Source organism: Portunus trituberculatus, chromosome 42 (genome assembly GCF_017591435.1).
Source record: "Portunus trituberculatus isolate SZX2019 chromosome 42, ASM1759143v1, whole genome shotgun sequence".
Taxonomy (NCBI): Eukaryota; Metazoa; Arthropoda; class Malacostraca; order Decapoda; family Portunidae; genus Portunus; species Portunus trituberculatus.
In genome coordinates this window covers 19,121,938-19,141,180 of record NC_059296.1, presented here as the reverse complement: position 1 = coordinate 19,141,180, position 19,243 = coordinate 19,121,938, and the positions used below count along the sequence as shown (strand labels likewise).

Below are 19,243 nucleotides of genomic sequence, written 5' to 3'. Positions count from 1 at the left end.
CCACTATATTAGATAGAGAGATTAGTCTCTTTTCAAATTTCATTTATTTCACAAAATACAGATTCTTACATTATACACACAATACCATTTGGGGTAGTTTATAGAAATATAGATCCTATCATGGCATTTAGATGTTTACTACTTGGACATTGTCAACCAAGGCCACAATAAAGCACTTCCAATATGGCAGTGTCAACATTCAAAAACATGTATAAAGACAGACAATAATGACACGACTAACTTTCATACAGTTTTCTATTTTGAAATAGCACAAAGACAACATTCAACTTCATTGAGGATAGAGAAAGCTTGCAATGTATGATAAATTATAGCATCCATCCTCTACACAAACAACTAGGCACTACTAGTTGTGAACAAAATCTTGGCATTTCCATGAACCTATTCATAACTTTGTGTTCATGGAAAGGAAAAGATTTTATATAGCTCATATAGCTGCTCTACCCTGGGAAATGAGTGTTGAGAGTGACTGAGATTTTACTACATTCATTATTGCCCATTACATATAGTCTTAAAAGTATAATAGCTAAATACTGCAAATGTATAAAAAGGACAATATGCAAACAGCAGTAATTTAACTTAACATTAATTATGAAGACACACACCACAAAGTATGTGAATAATGATTGGATACAAGGCAATAAATACTTGGCCTTTTTGTATGAAATGATCACAGGCAAAGTTTCTTTTTTGCAAAGTTGTAGTGTTATAATAACTAGTTGTTTTATCTCAGTTGCCATAGTTCTAATGTAGCTGTGATGATGTATTATGCTTTAATTTCTTAAAAATACCAGTCATGAATTAAGTGGGGATGGGATGTATAAAACATCAAGATGTGGATAAAAGCATCATCACAAATGGAGTCTGAAACTATTTTATTTTGCAAGGTCATTATGTAGAATGTCAAGAATGATCTACAGCTATCAGAGGTTCAAAAGGCATCTTTTGAGCAATTAAATTTGTAATAAAGCAAGCAAATGGAAGAAGACCAAGGATTATTATGAGCTAAGATATATTTGCATGGCAGAAATTTGAAATTAGAGATCTTGAATTATGATTAGGTTATCAGGCCTCTTGGTGGTTTAATAGTTATAACCTCAACATTACCCAAAATTACCTTGTTCAAAATTATAATACATTATTTGAGCTATTTCTACGAGGGGCAACAGAGGTGTATAGCTGGATAAAAACTTCACCTAAAAAGCTACTACTAGATTGTGGAAAGCAGCTCAACTGCTTGTCTAACAGTGTTATGCATGTCATTATTATATTCTCATGAATGTCTTGATTTAAAGACAGAGACTGAATGATCATCTCAAAGTCCATTTCAAAATCAAAAGATTGACAGACTTATTCATTTGCTGCATATTATATTATGCATTAATACTTTACAAAAATGAGCAATTTTTGAACACCATCACCAACTTTGAAATACAACTCGTATCAATTCAACCACCAGTGTATGAGTGTGACATTGATACAGGCACAGTCCAGCTCCCTCAGAGCAATTAACTTTTAACCACCATGGCACAGTTCTGCTGGTCATCTTCATTAGTGGAATATGACCATATAGAGAGCTTCAAACTCCTTATTATTATTTATCCACATCTACAAAACTGCTAAGCACTACTTGACAGTCCACTCATCCTGCCTCTTTTATGATAAATTATATTAAATGCATATTTTAGAAAGCAATAGTTTGAGTATCTAGCAACATCTAAAAGTTGTAACAAATTTGAGATAATAATGAACTGTTATTAAATTATTTTATTGTGAACATGATATTTTTCAGGGTAAACATCATAAAAATCTAATTCAAGACAATTATTGATGGGATTTGTGGCAAGTTACTGACTAAAAAATAATACATTGCATTGATAAATTGAACTATACTGAACTCAGTAAAATCCATATAATATCCCTAATTAAGAGTTCATTATAAGGGTGGCACTCAGAAGCAAGGAGATAAACAAAAGAATTCTTTTCCAGATCTATACAATGTTCTATCCATATTGGGTGCTTCGCAACAAATTTATCTCATCTCCATTACCAAAACTTCTTTGCAATAATTTTTTTTTCTGTCAGTTGTCTTGCCTGAAGGAGTCACAATTGTATCTGTTCAGTGTTTGGCATATTCAGAAGTTGATAGGGTAGCTCTTTGAAAATAGTAAAATACTAATAAGAAAGAATATTGCTATTAATATATGAAAATAATATATGAAAGGTTACTTTTCTACCATGGCCACTCTACTTAGAAGAGAAAATTTAGTAACCAACAAAGCATTAAGTTTTGTTTTCTTGGATCTTGATCCAGGATTAGAATAGAATAAGATCAGATGGATTTCCTGTTCACTGTTGACTGGCACCCAGTATATATAAATAATTCTTATTATTCACTCATACTGAGCTGTTACTTTCTTACACAAAGTAAACAACTAAATAAATTATCCTTCTAGTGAAAATAAATGCTTACGTCATGACAGAGACAAGAAAGAAGATAAACAATTTTGTCAGTATCTAAGTGATTTGAGTAAACTAAGAATCCCTTTTGCCCTCACAGTCACATTTATTCTAAACTAATTCTTCACCTCAAATCTCTTCCTTAATTAGCTTCCTACCAACATTGGTTTACGTTCCAGGGTTGAAACTGAATTCTCCAGCTCCTTGGCAAACTCCTTGAGGAACTCCCCATAGACCATTGGCTCCATGTTGCGTCCAAGATGGTAGATCAGGAACCAATCTCCGAGATTGCACTTCTTAGCAATGAGATCAAGGTTCTGGCGGCCAGCCCAGCGCCCACGAGCCTGTAACAACAATACCATTTTTTAGATGTAGACCTTGATACCTGGTAATATTTTAGATCTGTCTATTGTCTTACATTTTCATCATAAGTCTTGCTTCTTACACACACCTCTCAGATGTAAGCTTCAAAACAAATATGATCAATATGATCATGAATGGGATGTAAGAACAGTATTAGAATGAAGAGCATGAGGTACAAGAAGGATATCTGGAGCAAGGAAGAGTGGCTGCACATGATAGGACTGAATGAAAAGTATTTGTGAATGCAGAAACAAACTGCCTTGATAAGAAGATTGTCTTTTTCTATTCTGATCAGCTGAGTACATCACATTGGGAATTGCATGCTATGTTAGTTATGATGTCATATCCAGATAGGTATACTTCTTGATATTCAACTAAATCTGATAGAAGTATAGATTATACTTCTATCTTGGCCATCTCTGTAGTGAATCAATCCCAACTTGATATAATAGACATACTAATTAATAACAGTTTCTATATGCCAAGTTCACAACTTAAAACACATCATTCTTGAAGGAGAAAGCCAAGATAGATTTACTTTTATACATTTACCTACATTTCTTCATATCTTTGTCACTTGGTCTCTATTTGACTTGTAATTGTACAAACTCAGCTGCACAGCTACTTATATATTTCATATATACACCAGAAAGGGCAAATAAAAATCACAAAATTTAAAGTTAGGTGTGCAAGCATATTCACAGCTCTCTTGATTAGGATTGACAGCACAAATGCCTTCATCCTGTTGCACTGTATCAGATCCCATCCCCTTTCCTGCACCTGATGATACCAGTTAATCAGACTAGGTGCAGGTGAATCATTTTAATTTATGTAGGGTCAGGGGTAGGGAAACAAGCTGATGCAGAGGAATGCACTATCAACTTTTTTCATTATACAACCATATTCAGAAAGAATGAGTAGCAGATAGGTGGCATGGCCAGTATATATACACACAGGTGGCTCAGCCAGCAGGTCCGTGTAGCAGAACAGGCCCATGATTGGCGGAAGCCAGACAAGGTGAACCTCACTGCAACTTGCGACAGACCCAATGCTCCTCTCCTATGGTTGGTCGCTATGCTGGTCTCAATGTATGCTGACTCCACTAGTTTTCTTGTTGTTCTTGACAACTTCCCATGTAGGATCTTGGGTTTCAGTCTGGAAGGTGTCCATGAGAATCTATTTCGTTGTCTTGTGTTGCTTCAGATTGTATTTAAGTTTGCAGACTCTCCTCTTAAAGCCCTGGGACATTTCTCCATAGTAGCTGCAGCGCAACCCAAACACAGAATGTTGTAGATGACGCTGTCCTCATCTTCCTGATTTTGCAGCTACACTTGTGTCACTCCTTTCCAGTAGCAATGTAACTGGTTTACCTTTCTTGCTGTAGGGTACTAGTAAGTAGTCTGCTTTTCCTTCATCTCCACTAACACTCATGTTAATTTTTCATACATGTATAATCCTCGCCTTATTCCTCAGATGTTGTAGGAGGAACAAGGCGAGGATTATTCACTGATACTGTCCAGATAAACCAAAACCCAGATAAATGAGGGTCAAATGTACTGCCATAGCACCCGTCTGTTACTCATTCTTTCTGAAGATGGTTATATAACCGAAATGTTAAAGAATGTAGTACATCCCTCTGCATCAGCTTGTATTTCCCTACTACCCACATTGTCTAGATATACACAATTTTCATTTTACCTATTTTGTGCAAGTATTCTTCCTTGCTCTAACCTACAACAGATACTGTTCACATCCACGAATCCCCATTTTGGAATTTTTGTTCTTACACTCTAACATTAAGGCCAATTAGTTTTCTAAACAAATTTCTGTTGCTGCACTTCTCATTATGCCCAAAATCATTATAACACTTGCTGCAGTACTTTCATCTCCTTCCTTTGCACTTCCTGTGATACAAAGCATTAATCTCCATATACTGCTCTTAAAACACTAAATTATTTGTGCTGCTCATATTCCAATATAGTTAGTTCTCCATCTACATGCATGCACTTCTTAGTTCTCCATCTACATGCATGCACTTCTTGTAATTAGATATTTTTATATTCCTTGAAACTTACGAGAACCAACAATCTTTCATCAGCATCTTTTTAACTATTATTTTCCACCGAGTGTCATCCCTTATAGCATCTTACTGAAGGAATTTCCAAATATAGTAGTATAATTTCTTATTTTTTCCTGATGCATCATGTATGTATGTATGTAATACCAACTGCACATTCAATTACACCTTATTACATTCTCAATTCTACCATTACTATCCCTCAAATGTTAGGCTGGGCATACATTAAAACACAGGTGACACACAGCACAGAACAAGGCAGCACAGTGCAGGTGCAGACCTGTTTTGGCCTGCGTCATGCAGTCTTGGAAATTCAGTTTTCTGCACACTTAAGTAGTCTCATGCAGTTTGCCTGATTAAGCTACAGGTAAAAAGATTAAAACACTGTTAAAGGACATGAATGTTAGTAAAAAAAATAAATAATGAGGGTATAGCTGGGATGCATATTGTGTTAAGAAGTTTGAATCAAGAAAATCGAGGAGATGGTCATTGTGAATATCATGCTTAAGGTCACATTTACATAGACAAGAAGGTGGAATAGTAGTTATCATTCTATGCAAATGTACTAGGAAATTTGTTACATGCAAGTGTAACAACTTCCAAGAGAAAAAAAATGGACCTTTTAGAATGAGTGCATAAACAGGATGTAGAAGGAGTAGTAGTAGTAGTATTAATTCCAAAACTCATAATCATTCCAGTCTCTTCATCCCTCTCACTAGGTTCTAATATCTCACAACATTCATCTATACAGGATGTAACACAAGTTTCTGCAAATACTGGTAGTGATAAAAGTACCAGAAAGTACAAGTTATTCAAAGTAGAAAACATTCTATACAAATATATATAAATTTTGAGCCTTTGTTTAACTGTTGTGTGTATTCACATGTAGAGGCGTGACATACATTGGCTTTGGTGGATAGGTATTTATGCCATAAAAAATACCAACGTACTCCACTGTACTACTGTAAGTGTGTGGCATTTTCAACTTTTTTTCCCGTCAAAATCTTGCAGTACTTGTATTAACTGTTACCATCTTGTCGTGAAGCTACTAGCAGCTGACCAACCTTACCCCCTTCCCAGCCTGGTCAGACAAGATGTAACATAACCTATTATTTTGTTTTTACTAACAAGCATGCTAACATCATGTTATTTTTTCCATCACTAAATCACATTTAGATACAAAGTCACTTGTAGAAAGGTGGAATATGTTGACTGTTTCTAAGGCATAAACACCCACCCAGCACAGCTGTTGTGTCACCTCTCGATTGTAATTACACCCGTATGACTAAATAAAGCTTTAAATGCATACATGAGTAGAGAACATTTTTTTACTTAGAATAGCTTGTAATTTTACCTCTAGCAGTGTTCACAGAAATCTATTGTTGCACCTTATATTTCATTTTTACTCAAATCTTAAATTCATTCCACCTCTTTCAGCTACACACTTAAGACACCCTTTCACAACACTGTCTGAACTCCTTTGAGTCACATGTTAGATTCAGATACATCCTTATATTTTTCTTCATTTGACCTAGCACAGTCATATCATTCACTAATTAATATTCAGCAACCAGATGTTTGGGTACTCAGGAGAATGCCACAGAAACGAGTCAGTAATTATTGGTATGGATTCTATGCCTGTAGACCATTCATAATATTTACCATTTATTTATCCAATTTGTTCAATAATTTATTGTCCAGAATCTTGGGAGTATTCTCACTCCAACTTTAATATCATGAAATATGTAAATAATTTTTTTTAAAAATGCTGATATATAAATACGTAAATCACTATTGTACTTTGACTATGCTTAACCTATTGTACACCATAATTTGTGAAAATCTACAGCACATTTGACATAAAAATCTAAGGTAGGAACACATGAATTTATGACCAGGACAAAATAATATGATACAAGCCTTATGTGGAATTTTTATACGAGGCCCACTACAATGACTCCTTGTTTACTTATAGTATGATGGCACTGCATATCATTGACTTCACTGTATCAAGCAGCACTTGCACTGTGTTTACAAAAGAGGGTGAATGGCTTAGAACGTGAGGGACTGCAGGTGATCAATGTGTTGGCAGTTTAATGATTTTAGTGACCAGTTTTAGCATAAAATATGTAATTTTATAGCAGTGTGGTGATGTATGAACTAAAAAGCTATGGTCACAACTCACAATTGAGGCATTTGGGTTCAAGCCTGGCGGGGACTGAACTTTCACACTTAGGCCGCCATGAAATGACATACAATCAATTCCACCAAATTAGCCAATATGTGAAACAAATCAGTGTACACCAAAAAACGCACCCCTTTGTCATTTGCTTTTTTCGACTATGAAAATTTACCGTTTGTTACACCTAAATGCATGGTGACCGAGCCGTGCGCGCCATCAACAGGAAACCATCGCGATGTCACAGTTACACTTCACATGCCAATTAGATGTTTCGAAAGGCAGAGGAGCTTGCAAGGGGCATCCAACAAAAGTAAAATTGCATCTGCAACTTAGCGACTAGAGATGTAAGGGTGAAGAATGAGTCACCGAGAACCAATTCATGTGGAAAGAAGAAAGCTGCCAGCCAGTCATGGTCAGCCACTGCAGTCGTGCCGCTTCCAGTTGAGCAATATGACCCCAACCTACCCACTTCTCCACTATGCATGTTTATACTGCGCCTGCCGTTTGATGTGACTTAAAACACAGCCAAGGGAAAAGAAATTCAACTTTATTTTAACCACGAAAGGTGCATTGTTATTCGTTTTCAACTTTATCTATACAGGTCAGTTCACGCCCATAAAGTTTTGATTATCAGACATCTGGTGTGTGATACATTGATACCCAGGTCACAACAGATCCAGCGGTCCTCACGAGGTGACCTTACCATAAATTAACGAGGTAAAATTATAATAAAATTACAACAAAAATATTCTAATTAAACGTACGTACGTGTGTGTGTGTGTGTTGTATTCACATTAACATTCCACTTCCTTAGGTAACTGTTCTGGGGGTTATCAGAGTCCATTAGTTATTGTATTGAGAGAGAGAGAGAGAGAGAGAGAGAGAGAGAGAGTCCACATTGCTAGAAAACAACAGTATTCAGCAATGAAGGGGCAGTGAAAGTGGGCAGAGCAGCACCCCTGATCCCCCCTTACAGTAAGGTCACTTGGTTTTCTGTGTGTGTGTGTTTTCACTGTTTTGATCTGCTGCAGTCTCTGACGAGACAGCCAGACGTTACCCTACGGAACGAGCTCAGAGCTCATTATTTTCGATCTTCGGATAGGCCTGAGACCCAGGCACACACCACACACCGGGACAACAAGGTCACAACTCCTCGATTTACATCCCGTATCTACTCACTGCTAGGTGAACAGGGCCACACGTGAAAGGGGAGACACCCAAATATCTCCACCCGGACGGGGAATCGAGCCCCGGTCCTCTGGCTTGTGAAGCTAGCGCTCTAACCACGGAACTACCGGGTGTGTGTGTGTGTGTGTGTGTGTGTGTGTCCTAATATCTATCATGTGTCGATGGCCAATTTGCATATAATTAAAGTGTATGTAACTATACATGTGAGCAGGTAACTTTTGACATTTCGAAGCTGCAAGTAAGTGAAACCTAAAGAGAAACTGAACTTTGGAAAGAAAACTCTACGTAGAACGACTTGGTGAAATTAAGTACAGAAAAAAAAGCCAAACAAACAAACAAACAAACACACACACACACACAAAAAAAAAAAAAACGACAAATATGCAAGAATGTAAGAAAAATGTATGAGATGATAACTGGAACAAAGCCAAAACCACAGAAAAAAAAAAACTAATTAAGTCGAGAAAGGATTAGGAAGTCATAGGAACAGGATGTGAAGACAGACATATTGCCAAACTTCAGAGAGAGAGAGAGAGAGAGAGAGAGAGAGAGAGAGAGAGAGTGTCAACTTCCGCTTGATAGCAAATGAAACACGGAGAAGTAAACGCTGTCAGAGAGAGAGAGAGAGAGAGAGAGAGAGAGAGAGAGAGAGAGAGAGAGAGATGTGTGTTGAGAAGGAGGAGGGGGAGGACGGGGCAAGGGACGCGAGACGAGAGAAAAGGAGAGAGGGTCGACAGGTCAGTGGCGGGAATTGATCACTTTTTCCTCGCGGGCATCGGGGAGGGAGGGACCAACCAACACACACACACACACACACACACACACACACACACACACAACGTTCTTTTTTCACCTGGGCCAGTAGCTATGTGGCTTTCTTCTACCTCAGTCTTTAACACTACTACTACTACTACCATTACAGTTATGAAACATGCCTGACATTTTACGTGGGACTGATGCTACGTGACTTTACTCCAAAGGTTTCAAAATTTCATTGTTTAGCGGCACACTGATGATATATTTTGGACTAGATGGCGCACCAACTCTACAATCAAGTGTATCTTTATTCACGAAAATTACGCGGCGCACTTGGAGGATAGTCTCGGCGCACAGTTTGAGATCACTGCTCTACTCTATATCAACCCTTAAAACACTCCTTTACTAGCGTCACCATCACCATTGCCAACACAACAACTACTACTACTATTACTACTACTACTACTACTACTACTACTACTACGAGCGAGACGGAACAAAGTCCAGTGGTGTGTATCTGACGGGACCATCACAGCGTTAAAACCTGCCAGCGCCACGTATGCTCCATCTCATGTTCACATTAAACACAACCACTAACCAGCCACACTTATCTGCCGAATTAGCGAGTCCTACAATATGACCTTTCCCACGTCACCCGGTGCCTGCTCAAGCAATCTCCAAGTGGCACTCTCTCTCCCTCTCCTTAGCTTTTCCTCTCTCTCAATCCTACGTTTAGTAAACTCCCGCGCGGTCTAAAGTAACATTCCGATACAGGTAAAGGCGGAATGTTTGACCAGGTGATGGGCAGTTAATGACCGGAGCTGCCGTGTTGCCTTACCTTACCTAACCTAACCTAACACGCTAGTCTATTCTTTCGTCATCTTTTCAATGCATTCCTTTCTACTCTGCTCTCCTCTCCGCTTCTCTCCTCTCATCAGTTCTCAAGTAGCTATTCTCTTACCTTGTCTCCTCCCCTCCCTACCACTTAGCCTTCCCTCTTGTCCTACCACTTTAGGCTACGTATGTGGCTGGCTGGTTGGCTGGCTATGTCTGTCTGTCTGTCTGTCTCATTAGTGGGTGAGGGGAACAGCAAGTGATAACGTAACAGAAATACACAGCACACAATTAAGGCCAAACACATTCTCTGATTAACGACCTTCCTCACACACACACACACGAACTTCATATCAGTCGCTGCCCAGCAAACAAACAGTATAACGGTAAATAAACATGATCTCGAACTGTGAAATTAATATGCGAGACTCGAGGAGGAGGGGGGCAGGAGGAGAAACAGGAGGTAGTGATAGAGGGAAGCTGATAGGAATGCTTATAGAGTAGGTAAATATGGAAGGAGATGGCGATAGTACAAAAGGAAATAGGAGCCGCTGGAAAGATAAGGTAGGACTGCGATGTGATACGCGACAATACTGTGAGACGAGGACGTGAAGTAGATTATAACACCAAGGTTAAACAAAGGGAATAAGTAAACACCGCGCTGCCAACTAGCACAAGGTATTATGAAAGCGAGGCATCAAGAAGGAAATTACTCGAGGGGCATGAAGGTTGTGTTTGCTAGTGTGATGTGGTGGTGGTGGTGGTGGTTATAGTGGGCAAGGAAATGAGTAAGCTCGTCTCCGTCCACTATCCAAAGAAACAGGAAATAACAGAATAATTGAAAACGAAAGAACAAGAGAACAGTCTCCTTCCTCCACTGTAAACGTCTATCATTCCTGCTACCAAAATATGGGAGAATATTGCCGTCTCCACTGGCAACGTCGTCCATATGAAATAAAGCTTACATTCTTTCACTACCGATATCCATTCCTTATACCGAAAAAAAAAATAAATAACAAGGTATATGAAAAAAATATAATTTTCTCCTTCCACTTTCCAAAGGTATTTCTTATGCCAAAATAAAGGACGAATAAAGAAAAAAGCATAATCACATTCTTTTCTCTCCACCGTCCATGTCTTCCGCTACCCAACCAGAGATGAACAATGAATTATAAGACAACGCTTTCCTCTCTCTCTACTGCCCAAGTCTATTTCTTCCATTAAAAGAAGGAAGAACAGAGCATTAAAAAGACCAAAAGCAAGACAACGTCCTTAGTGGTCACGCGGATTAAGGCGCCGCATTTTGCCACGATGGTGGTAGATTTTGGGGCATCGATTCGAACCCCACTAATGACATCTAGCAGCTATATGGCCTTTGTTGCCTAGCAGCAGGACAAATTACTTCATTGGAGGGGGGCTCCCTTGTGATGACTTAATTTGAGGATTATCTAATCCTTTTAATCTCTCTCTCTCTCTCTCTCTCTCTCTCTCTCTCTCTCTCTCTCTCCCTGTCCATTTCTTCCATCAAAAACAAGGAAGAAAAGTGGATTAAAAACAAAATCACGCTTTCCTCCCTCCACTGCCGTCATCTTTCATTCCCTGAACTCAAACAGGAAAGCGCTGAGTAAATAAAATGACCGACACAAAAATAATGCTCGTTTATAAATTGTCGCGCTTCTTTTCCTAGATCTCATTGAAAAATGAAAAAAAAAATTAAAATAGCAAAGATGAAATAATAAAGAATAGTAGTAATAGTAAACTGAATAAAAGAACGGCTAACCTACACTATTAATGCGTCATCTATTCCTGTCTTAAAATGGAAAGGTAAAAGAAGAAATGTTGCAACTACTTATGGTTTATAAATAGGCATGCCTTCCAATCATTAGGAATCTTCCAACCTCTCCACCTCCAAGTAAAAAAAAAAAAAAAAAAAAAAAAAAAAAAGTCTAATCCATCTCCGTCATCGCATCGTCCATTCTCTCAACCAGAAACAGGAAACAACTGAACAAATAAAGACCCTCGGAATGCTTGGTCTATATTTGGTTGAAACATATTTGACTTTCAATCATCCAACTCCCTTGCCTTTATATTTACACCTCACTAGTTCTTAAAAAAAAAAAAATGTAATATTTAACGTTATCCATAAACCCATTTGTCACTCCATAAAAGCCTCCCTCACTTTTGAGGGAGGCTGCTTGCAAATTCCTACTTAAACGTTGGCATAATCTAAAACTATCATAAAACATTTCCTTGGCTTCTGTTTTTCCATCCTTCCAATTAAACTTCTAAACAAAGTGAAACGCTTAAAGATCATTGCCTTTCTAAAACCACAGCATCCAAGAAAACAAAAGTAAGTTTCTGTATTTCCATCTTTAAAAACTTCTTAACAAAATGATATGTATAAAAATCGTTGCCTTTCTAAAATCACAACATCCAAGAAGACAATAGCAAGTTTCTGTATTTCAATCTTCAAAAACTTAACAAAATATCTATAAAAATCGTTCCCTTACTAAGACCACATAAGTAAACAATAGTAGTAAGCAAGCGAGGGGAGCGAAGCAGCAGGGATACAAAATAAACCTGGTGGAGATTTCAGGCAGGTGCAAGTTATCATCCACCACCACCACCACACTGGCAGACAGACAAGTTACGCGAGAATGGGACGACAAAGTATAAATCTTGATCTTGCTACCAGAGAGAGAGAGAGAGAGAGAGAGAGAGAGAGAGAGATTACGAAATGGGGACATTGTATTAAAGAGACATGTTGAACAAACAAAGCGCAAAACAAAAGGAAAAAAAAAATCTACTTAAATGAGCGCAAGAGAACGATGATGAAAGAAAAACGGACAGAAGCTTCATGAACTGTTTTACTTTTCTTCTGAGTGTGTTTGAGTGACAGATCTAAGGGGAAGAGAAAGAAAGCAAGGGAAGGGAAGGGAAGGGAAGGGAAGGGAAGGGAAGGGCAGGGAAGGGAAGGGAAGGGCAGGACTGACAACGAGAGGATAAAGGGCCGGGTGTGTGAGGGAAGACAGAAAGGGGAGATCGAAAGGTAGAGGAAGGAAGGAAGGGGAGAGAGCGATTGGAGAGCTGGGGAGGTTGGGCGGGAGGGAGGGGAGGGGAGAGTTGCAGAGGTAAGAAAACAGAAGGGGAAAAGTACAGTGTTGGTGACAGAACGATGATAAGTTTGAATAAGAATCAGTCTCTCTCTCTCTCTCTCTCTCTCTCTCTCTCTCTAATTAGGTGTTCATATTAATCACACACACACACACACACACACACACACACACACACACACACACACACACACACACACACACACACACACACACACACGATGACAGGAAGACGTGACAAGGAAAAAAATGGTGTAAAACACAAAAGCTACTAGAGAGAGAGAGAGAGAGAGAGAGAGAGAGAGAGAGAGAGAGAGAGAGATGAGGTATTGCACGATGACCCTGGCTGCGCAATACGAGTCACTGTGAGTCTTCTCATTAGGGCAAACCAAACAGTGACTCCACAATGTCCAACAGGAACCCCTCCCGCGCTCCCACGCAGCGACAGGACACACACAGGGAGCGAACACACACAGGAGCACCAAAGTAGTGTCCGGGTATTGAGTAATCTTAGTAAATTACGTTGCTCTCTTCCCCTGTGTTGCGTTTTCCTTTATTACCCCCTGATTTGTTAAGAACCTACTAAATATTAAGGTTTTGTAAGACTGTCAGAACTGTAGAGGACTTACTAGTAGTATTCTGGGACCACGCATTAAACTATGGGAGTGAGTGTGGCATGTTACTTGATTAATGATCTTGACTACATGTACTGGAGTTACGATCATGACTATACACAGCAGTACTTAAGCTGCAACGAGAAAACGTCACGGCACCATCTAATTAACACTCTGCTTCCCTCTTGAGTGAAACAGTAAAGATGATATTCTTTCCTTCCCGTTCTCCCATAGTTTCAAAAACTGCATTTACAAAAAAGCCTAAATGTGACGCCTTTTATGTCTCTTTAAAGCACCAAGTACTGACAAATTATGTAGTCTTTGATGATCGACTTCTGGAGTGGTTTATTTATAGTCGCCTGTGGTTCGACAGTGGTGGGCTGTGGTCCTGATCTAGTATAGCCACAAGAGCCACTATTTACAAAACCGAGCAATAAAAGGAAGGCCATTACTGAGATGAGAAATGGGTGGGCTTAAGTGTACAGTAAATAAAGAAGGTGTTATGAATGCAACTATCATGTCTTGCTGCATAGGTTATGTTCCACCCCCAGTACTACTAGTCCTGCTACTACTATAATTGCCACCACTACCAGTTACGAGAGACCAGCACTAACTTTAGGAGCCATGTATACACTGTTCGAACATTCATCCATCAAAACCACCTCTACAGTACCACTGGCTCTAAGGCACACTAACTTAAACGACGTGTTGGCTGTGTTAGGGCTACGCTAAACACACCAAGAACACGCCACACACCCTGGAGACAAACTGAAGCAGTCACGACTCACGCAGCACATGAGCCCCATGCACACGCCGCAGGTAACACTACACCGCTCTCATCCTCTCAACTACGGGACATCAAAAAGTTAATTAGGGGGATGAAGGGGTGACGAGGCCATGGTGGGGTCTCTCTCTCTCTCTCTCTCTCTCTCTCTGGCCTCCATTCTAATGTACACAATATGGCCTTCGTGCGCCTCGTTCGTATTATAACAGCAGTTTTATTTTTCTAACTCGATTCTAAGGCTCTTCCTATCAGGCTCTTGCAACAACACTGTCCTTCCCTCCACCCACCACCCGCCATCCTAGCCTCTCCTTGGTGATCCTCCATGCGGCACTACCACCAGCATGTGTTATCCCCCCACCCCCCTCACACACGAACAGTCTTCCCGCTGGGTCTTTGTTTGGGATACGTCGCACCAGGGAACAGATACAGTTACCCTCTGCTGATGCTCGCCAGTAATCCTTCAAGAAACACCGTAACTTGTACACGGAACTGATGTATTTCACTTCGCGCTTTGCTTCACTCGAGCGCTGCTGACCCCTCAACCGCCGCTGCCGCCACCGTCGCGCCGCCACAGGCGCCACTGGGCAACAACCGCCGCCAGGAAGACCGCCTATTCTCATCCGAATCAGCGCATCGCCTCGCCTGCCAGCTGCCATGCCCGTCTTAACGTTGTAAAAATTACTGTTATTATTTTGGAAGTCGAGCCCGAACCTACCACACCCGAAAAGCCTAGTGCGGTGTGCTTACTGTCGCGCCCTTCACAGGTTACACCGGCTTCCTTGGCGTTTGTCACGACACGGGAACACCAAACACTGTCCTAAGCTCGGTCCAGGAGGAGTTGAGGAGCCACGCTCATAGAATGGTCCTCAGTGTCACTCCTTCACGACCACATCCGCTACTGGGTTTGTTCAAAATGTTGTCGTCACATTTCACTGGATTTCAACAGTCTTTGTGGGTTCTTGTCGCCTTTTGTCGCCCACAATAAATTGTTTGTAAAAATTCCTCGTATCTTGATTTTTACCAAACATTCACAGGTCTCACGTCGTAAGCTTGTGTAAGCTTATAAGTGATTATTTTTCTTTTAGTTATCTGATGGTATTATGTGTGGACTAATAGAATTATTGCATAATTAGCTTGATTGATTCTGGCGCCACAACAATCCAGCAGCGCCACAAAACTAGTAGAGTAATTATTTGAACAAGTTGAGCTGCGTTAAGCACAGTGACACAGTCGACTAGACGATACCAATATCCAGCGCCACAATGACCCCTGTGTGTAAACTTAATATGAATACATCTCCGTCATATAGGTCAATAATTATTCATACGTCAAGATTGAAAACGCTCGGTCTGCACCCTAAATGAACGAGAGAGAGAGAGAGAGAGAGAGAGAGAGAGAGAGAGAGAGAGAGACAGAGAGAGAGACACACACACACACACACACACACACACGCGCGCGCCACAGACAAACACACACACACACACACACACACACACACACACACACACACAATGTACGCACGCACGCACGCATGCATGCACACACACGCACGCAGGAGCACAGACAGAAAAAATGTACGCACGCACGCATGCACGCGGGCGACGCGCGCGCGCGCACACACACACACACACACACACACACACACACACACACACACACACATTATGGGTAAAGATAAACTTAGTTAGGGACTTAACTAATGGGAGCTGAGTGAGTTTATTCAGCTTCACTAAGCGCGCCTCCCTGTCCATGCTGCCTTCATCCCCTCTACATTACCACCACACTCAGGCCCTGGACACAGCACCACGGCGCTTCACAACAGTCAGGGTCACACTAAGCTATTCTCTTCCTTATTCTCTCGACTCCTTAAACTGAAACTCGGTAAATTGTTTCTGAAACACTCCAGAAAAAAAAAAAAAAAATTCCGAAGCTGCTTTGCAACAGTGAGTCACTGCTGCCCCTTGTTAATGTTGCAACAAGCAACTTTTATCACCCTCGCGCTCACGGCATCATACCTCATGCAGTTACGTGCCTGAATAAAGAAGTTATAAATAGAAGCACGTTCTCCCTGATGCTAAAGCTGTGTTAACCACTTGGGACAGCTTTCCTTTCTCCATCACGTGATGTAGTACGATAATCACAAAAGAAAAAGATCATACATTAATTTCACAAACAGTGGTCGCTTTACACTGATGCAGAGATATATATATTTTTTTAAATGCTGAAGTTAAACAAACTTTATGAAGAAAATAAGACTTAGCTTTGTCTCGTCTTTTCAGCGTGACTGAGGTGCTTCAATGAACCTCCACCGACCTCTCGCTCGTCAAGGGTGATTTCTCTTTCTTCATACTAAGTGCATAAAGTTAACTTTGATGGATGGTCAGTAAATCACTGTATGCACAAACCAAAGCTGAATGTAAGACGGTTGGTTGTGCAGGCAAACAAGCACATGCTTATCTTGCGAAAGGTTGCCAGACTACCCCACTCACACAGGCTTTTCTCCACCCCTATCCACACACACACACACACACACACACCTCGTAGTGTAGTGGTTAGCACGCTCGACTCACAATCGAGAGGGCCGGGTTCGAGTCCCGGCGCGGCGAGGCAAATGGGCAAGCCTCTTAATGTGTGGCCCCTGTTCACCTAGCAGTAAATAGGTACGGGATGTAACTCGAGGGGTTGTGGCGTCGCTTTCCCGGTGTGTGGAGTGTGTTGTGGTCTCAGTCCTACCCGAAGATCGGTCTATGAGCTCTGAGCTCGCTCCGTAATGGGGAAGACTGGCTGGGTGACCAGCAGACGACCGAGGTGAATTACACACACACACACACACACACAGATTTTTGCAAAACAGAACACCGTGAGTCATGTGAAGCGGAAAGCAATGAGGCTGTACTGCATCAGCAGTCAAGCACCAGGCAGTTTGTCACGCAGGCGCGACGGCGATCAGACCACCTGTAGCCTCCCCTGTTTCTGATCTTTTTTTTTTATTTAATTATTTATTTTCTAGGTTTTGCAATGAATCACAATAATGTCAACAATAGGGCGGTAGCAGTCTTGCAGTAGAGGTGGCGGGAGATCGTGGTGGGAGAGATGGATGAAAGTATAACAATGGGCACCAGCTCCGGCCTCGTGGTGCACAGCTGTGGTGGTGATCGTTGTGAGGCAGGGGGGAGGTGGGGAGGGCAAGGCCACATTTCTTCGTTCTCTTCTGCCTTTAAGTGAAAAATTCAAACGACGTTCATCACAAACCCACACAAACTAATGCACAAACACACACTTTAGCATACAAAAGAAAACACGCTTCGATCCTAATACAGAACTTGAAACCAAATTACTGGTCTTTACACCAACATCCCTCGCGGGTCAGCAAAGCATAAAAAAAAAAGCCACTTTTTTGTACACGTATCTTTTTTCCTCGTCTGTCTCCCCTACGTCGTCAGCATCGCAGTCAGAACGATGACCTGTTTCCTTCTCCTGCACAGGCTTTCCTTGCCTCAGCTGCAGGGAAGTGGTTAGTCAGTGGGCCTGCAATGAGAACATCCTTACGACGTAACCACACCACGCCATGCCTCAACCTCTCCACCACCAGGGTAACGAGCCCCCCCCAACACACACACGAAGGAATAACAACACATGCATGAAATAAAAGAAAGACCTATCAACACTTACCTTTTTTAGACAAAGATGCTGAGAGAGAGAGAGAGAGAGAGAGAGAGAGAGAGAGAGAGAGAGAGAGAGAGAGAGATGAAACAACCTAACAACCTAAATGCCTTCCGATCATTCTCTCCTTTCCTCGTATCAGTGAAAAGCACACCACGTCACAGTACAGTACATGATGGCACCCTTCACCATCCCACCACGCGGCTGCCCGGCAATCCCTTCATCTTTGTAAACACACCCCGCTGACCTTCCTGCCTTGGGAGTCAAGTTCACGTGGGCACTGGTTCCTTCGCACGGAGACACGGAAGACATCGAGACGGAGACACGAGAAGACATGCAACTGAGAGAAGTTCAGAGAGAGAGAGAGAGAGAGAGAGAGAGAGAGAGAGAGAGAGAGAGAGAGAGAGAGAGAGAGAGAGAGAGAGAGAGAGAGAGAGAGAGAGAGAGAATTTGTCCTAGGCCATCCATGTGTGCAGCGCTACCCAACCCACTGAGGTGTTTGTGTTAGCGTGTCCTCTCAGATAAGGGGACACAACGATCTCTTGTAGAGAGAGAGAGAGAGAGAGAGAGAGAGAGAGAGAGAGAGAGAGAGAGAGAGAGAGAGAAGGGAGGGATGAGCTACTCTTATTGGCCCTAACTAGCTCAATCATTTCATCACCTCACCACCACCACCACCACACCTAACCACTGCACTACTAAGTCATGCCCAACCACCACACACTACACACTACTAACACTCATTACTTTCCCTACCATCCCCACCACTAATAGTACGTACCATTGACGCTTCAACTAACGTAACAAAAGAAAAACACGCGAGATTTGCATACACACCATCTCTCTCTCTCTCTCTCTCTCTCTCTCTCTCTCTCTCTCTCTCTCTCTCTCTCTCTCCGCTGCAGCCAATCCCACCGTTCCCGGACACATGAGACACACTGCCAACGTCCAATCATGTTACGAGGGAGATAAAGATTCAACAAGACTTCGATTACACTTTTTTGCTCCCACAGTGACGGAGGGAGAGACAAGCAGCAAGCAAGGCGAGCAGATCCAGCACACAAGGTCTACAGGACGTGAATTACAGCTAGGCTGGTGTTGTACGATGGGTGTGAGAGAAGACAGAATGAATATTGTCGTTTGATTCGTTGTTTCTTTCGGTCGTGTCTCGCGTTCATACAGTTACTGCTACAA

At 41.3% G+C, this 19,243-nt stretch overlaps 2 protein-coding genes across 3 annotated transcripts in view; one reads left to right on the top strand and one right to left on the bottom strand.

The window, feature by feature from the left end:
• The window catches only part of LOC123517694 (vacuolar protein sorting-associated protein 51 homolog), an 83,539-nt gene extending 76,822 nt beyond the window's left edge, over nt 1-6,717 (top strand). For both annotated transcript variants that reach the window (XM_045278050.1, XM_045278049.1), the window contains exon 18: nt 2,658-6,717. The gene's annotated coding sequence lies outside the window, so the exon portion shown is untranslated. The remainder of the gene's footprint in view (nt 1-2,657) is intronic.
• The window catches only part of LOC123517695 (innexin inx2-like), a 44,664-nt gene continuing 25,446 nt past the window's right edge, over nt 26-19,243 (bottom strand). The window contains 1 exon segment of the mRNA XM_045278051.1: nt 26-2,822. Within this exon segment, the coding sequence (XP_045133986.1) occupies nt 2,625-2,822 (198 nt within the window). The 3' untranslated portion in view covers nt 26-2,624.